The sequence below is a fragment of the Balaenoptera borealis genome (genome assembly GCF_965194805.1).
Source record: "Balaenoptera borealis genome assembly, chromosome: 19".
Classification (NCBI taxonomy): Eukaryota; Metazoa; Chordata; class Mammalia; order Artiodactyla; family Balaenopteridae; genus Balaenoptera; species Balaenoptera borealis.
Window position 1 is genome coordinate 56,132,931 of NC_138878.1, and position 3,363 is coordinate 56,136,293.

Sequence of the window (3,363 nt, forward strand, 5' to 3'; positions counted from 1 at the left end):
TTAGAGGAGTCATAACGGTTTTTATTTTTTTCTATTTCTTTTCTGATGGTTTTTCTTGATAAGCTTCCTTTTCTTTTTCAACTGTGCCTTGCCTTATTCTCAAATACTTTGACTTTTTGAAATCAAGTTACAGGATTGGTACGACTGTATTGAACGCAGAGGTTCTTGAAGTAGTTTCATCACTAAACTATTCTCTACCGATAAACTTATCACAACCAAGTTCTTCTATCAGAGGATTGATAATTTCAGATGCAGTCAGAGTTATACTAAATGTTAAAATATCAAAATCCATCCTCTGAGGATTCCGCTGATATTCGGCATCAAACGCTGCTTCCCTTGCTCTGCAGGCTTCCACAAATCTCCTGCGGCGTCCTTCAAGCTCCTGAATTCTGCCGGGAGCAATCGGGTAGTGTTCCAGATAGTGGCGGAGGAACTGCTGGTAATTAATTCCTAAAACGCCAAGTGGGTGACGGAGGCGGAGATACGGCAACGCAGCCAGGCCTGGGCTGTTCCCGGGCCTGGACCGGCGTCTGCCCTCAGGACCCTCTTCCTCAGCTGGCTCCGCCAACAATCGGGCAACCTCTGCAATCCGGGCTTCCCTGGCCGCCGCCGTCGGACCTTCCCTGGCATCCGCCACTGGACCTTCCCTGGCCGCCGCCATCGGACGGTCCCTGGCCTCCACAGGCTGCGCTGGGGCCGGCTCCCGCCTCCCGCCGCCTACCTCCGCCTGCGGGACGTCGCCGTTGTCATTCGCCGCGCCCGTCGGTGGGACACTGCTGTCTGCGGGCAGCTCGGACATCCCGGACCGCGGGGTCAGCTCGGCCGCTCTCAGAAAAGCTGGAATAACGGTACAGCGCGATTAGCGGTGTGCACGTAAATGCGCGTGCGTGAGCGCTGTGCACACGGGTCAACGCTGTGGGCAAACCCACGTGCACGAGCGTAGGGTCTGCGGCTGAACCTAAGAGCACTGCGCATGAGTCATCCCCAAGCGCCCGCGATCTTCCAGGTGCCACCTAGCGGCCGGAAGAGCCAACAAACACACCTGAAACCTTCCCCTGTTACCCAGAATGTCTAAGGGCGGAGTCGAGCCTTGCTTTACATTTCAACCAGTTTAATGTTTACAAGGAAAGTCTCACAAGATCGCTTCCTGTTGGCTTTCCCAAGATTACATCCTAGGATGCCTCTTCCTAAGTTTCTTGTTCTCTAGTGATTATAATGCCACCTCTATTATATACCCAGATAGTTTAGATTCATGGGTTATTTTGGAGGTAGGGTGTGGTTCTTTATTCTTTTCCATTTATTCATTTGCCTATCTTCACCCATACCAATCCTCTTAATTACTAAAACTTTGTAATAACGTTCCCTTTGATTTAAAAAAATTGCTTTGGCTATTCTTGGACATTTTTTTTTTCTAAATCTTTTTCGTACAATATAACATGCAGGAAAAAATATACAAAATATAAATATACGGCTGAATGATTTATCACAAAGTGAACGTCCATGTAACCACCACTTGGGTCAAGGATTGAATATTTCTAGTATTCCAGAATCCTTTCCCCCTTCGTATCCCTATTGTCTCCTTTCTACCCAGAGGTAACTACTATACTGATATGTATGGTAATCACTTCTTTGCTTTTCTTTATGTTTTACTACCTAGGGGTGCATTCTGATACTGTAGTTTAATTTTGCTTGCTTTTTTGAATTTTACATACTCTTGTGTCTCGTTTCTTTCGCACATTATTTTTATGAGATTCACTTATGATTTTCACTGTGGTTATAAATACTTCATTTTCTTTTTTGTTTTAAACATCTTTATTGGAGTATAATTGCTTTACAATGATGTGTTAGTTTCTGCTTTATAACAAAGTGAATCAGCTATACATATACATATATCCCCATACCTCCTCCCTCTTGCTTCTCCCTTCACCCTCCCTATCCCACCCCTCTAGGTGACTTAATTTTCTTGATATTTACATATCCATTACCATTATTTTTATGTGTCCCATAATATTACAACATTCATCTTAAATACTGACTCTCCAATTACTTTTTCTTTATTCTAATTAACGTGAGAAACATCATATAAGGAAATTCTGCCTTTGATTTTGCTAGTGATGACCCCCATGGTGGTGCCATGATTCATGGGCATCAGTAAATAAGTTTAGTGACTCGTTCTCTGCCCTGTCAGGAGTAGCTATTTTGAGGCATTAGATCTCACCTACAGATCATAAGGTTACATTTTCTTTTTTAAATAAATTTATTTATTTATTTATTTTTGGCTGAATTGGGGCTTCGTTGCTGCACACAGGCTTTCTCTAGTTGCGGCGAGTGGGGGCTACTCTTCGTTGTGGTGCGCGGGCTTCTCATTGTGGTGGCTTCTCTTGTTGCGGAGCACGGGCTCTAGGCGTGCGGTCTTCAGTAGTTGTGGCTCACGGGCTCTAGAGCGCACGCTCAGTAACTGTGGCGCACAGGCTTAGTTGCTCCACGGCATGTGGGATCTTCCCGGACCAGGGCTTGGACCAGGGCTCAAACCCGTGTCCCCTGCACTGGCAGGTGGATTCTTAACCACTGCACCACCAGGGAAGCCCCGAGGTTGCATTTTTATTTTCCTGGTCCAAGCACCACATTTATAAAACACAACATCCAGCCTATGTGCTGCTTCAAACACAGCTTCACCCCAGCATCTGGGCAATGACTAAGTGTGTGACTCCTTTAAGACAGCTCCCAGGCTAGTCTGGAGACCAAAGATCCATTGCTGCCACCCTCAGGCTGCCTGGAAAATCACAAATATTTAATAGAAGAATCCCCAGACATATAATAACATATATTACTAGAGGGGGAACTAGAAATTGCAGTAATTTGCTATAATACTATGGAGGCAGATATCTGTCCTGCCTTTTGAGGCCCCAAATCACCTTCCAGCTGAAGCTGAAAGGCCCTCCCATTATCCAGGGATAAGAATAACTCTAGAGAAAATTATGGTGTATTAAACAGAAGTGCTCATGTGGGGAGATGAAAGCAAAAATTTAAGATAGATTCCAGGTTAGCTATTGCTCCCAAGACTGTTCCTGTGTAGCGGCTTGTAGCATCCTTGTTTCTGACTCACTGCCAGCATTTCAGAATCATTTGAGGACAGTTTTAGTCATGATGCAGACTAAACAATTAAGGGAGTTGATATCAGGGGCTCCACGCTGGTATATTTTTACAGGAAAAAATAGAGAATTTAAACCCATGGTCATACAATTAACATTTTAAGAGAGGAGGTGAAGAGTTTATAAGGAAAGGGACTGGATCTTCTTCTCCCAAAGGCTGCAAAAGCCTGTAATAAATAGCACTGGTGGGATATTTATCCTTACTGGGAAC

General features: G+C 44.8%; 1 protein-coding gene across 1 annotated transcript; it reads right to left on the reverse strand.

Moving 5' to 3' along the window:
* Positions 1-1,984, reverse strand: LOC309616315 (EP300-interacting inhibitor of differentiation 2). Its single transcript, XM_082366784.1, has one exon. The coding sequence runs from the start codon at positions 797-799 to the stop codon at positions 188-190; it is 612 nt and encodes a 203-aa protein (XP_082222910.1). The 5' UTR covers positions 800-1,984; the 3' UTR covers positions 1-187.
* Positions 1,985-3,363: the final 1,379 nt, after the last annotated feature.

What these genes read in the sequence shown, in the direction of transcription:
- LOC309616315 (XM_082366784.1), bottom strand. Translation starts at nt 799, where the DNA reads ATGTCCGAGCTGCCCGCAGACAGCAGTGTCCCACCGACGGGCGCGGCG.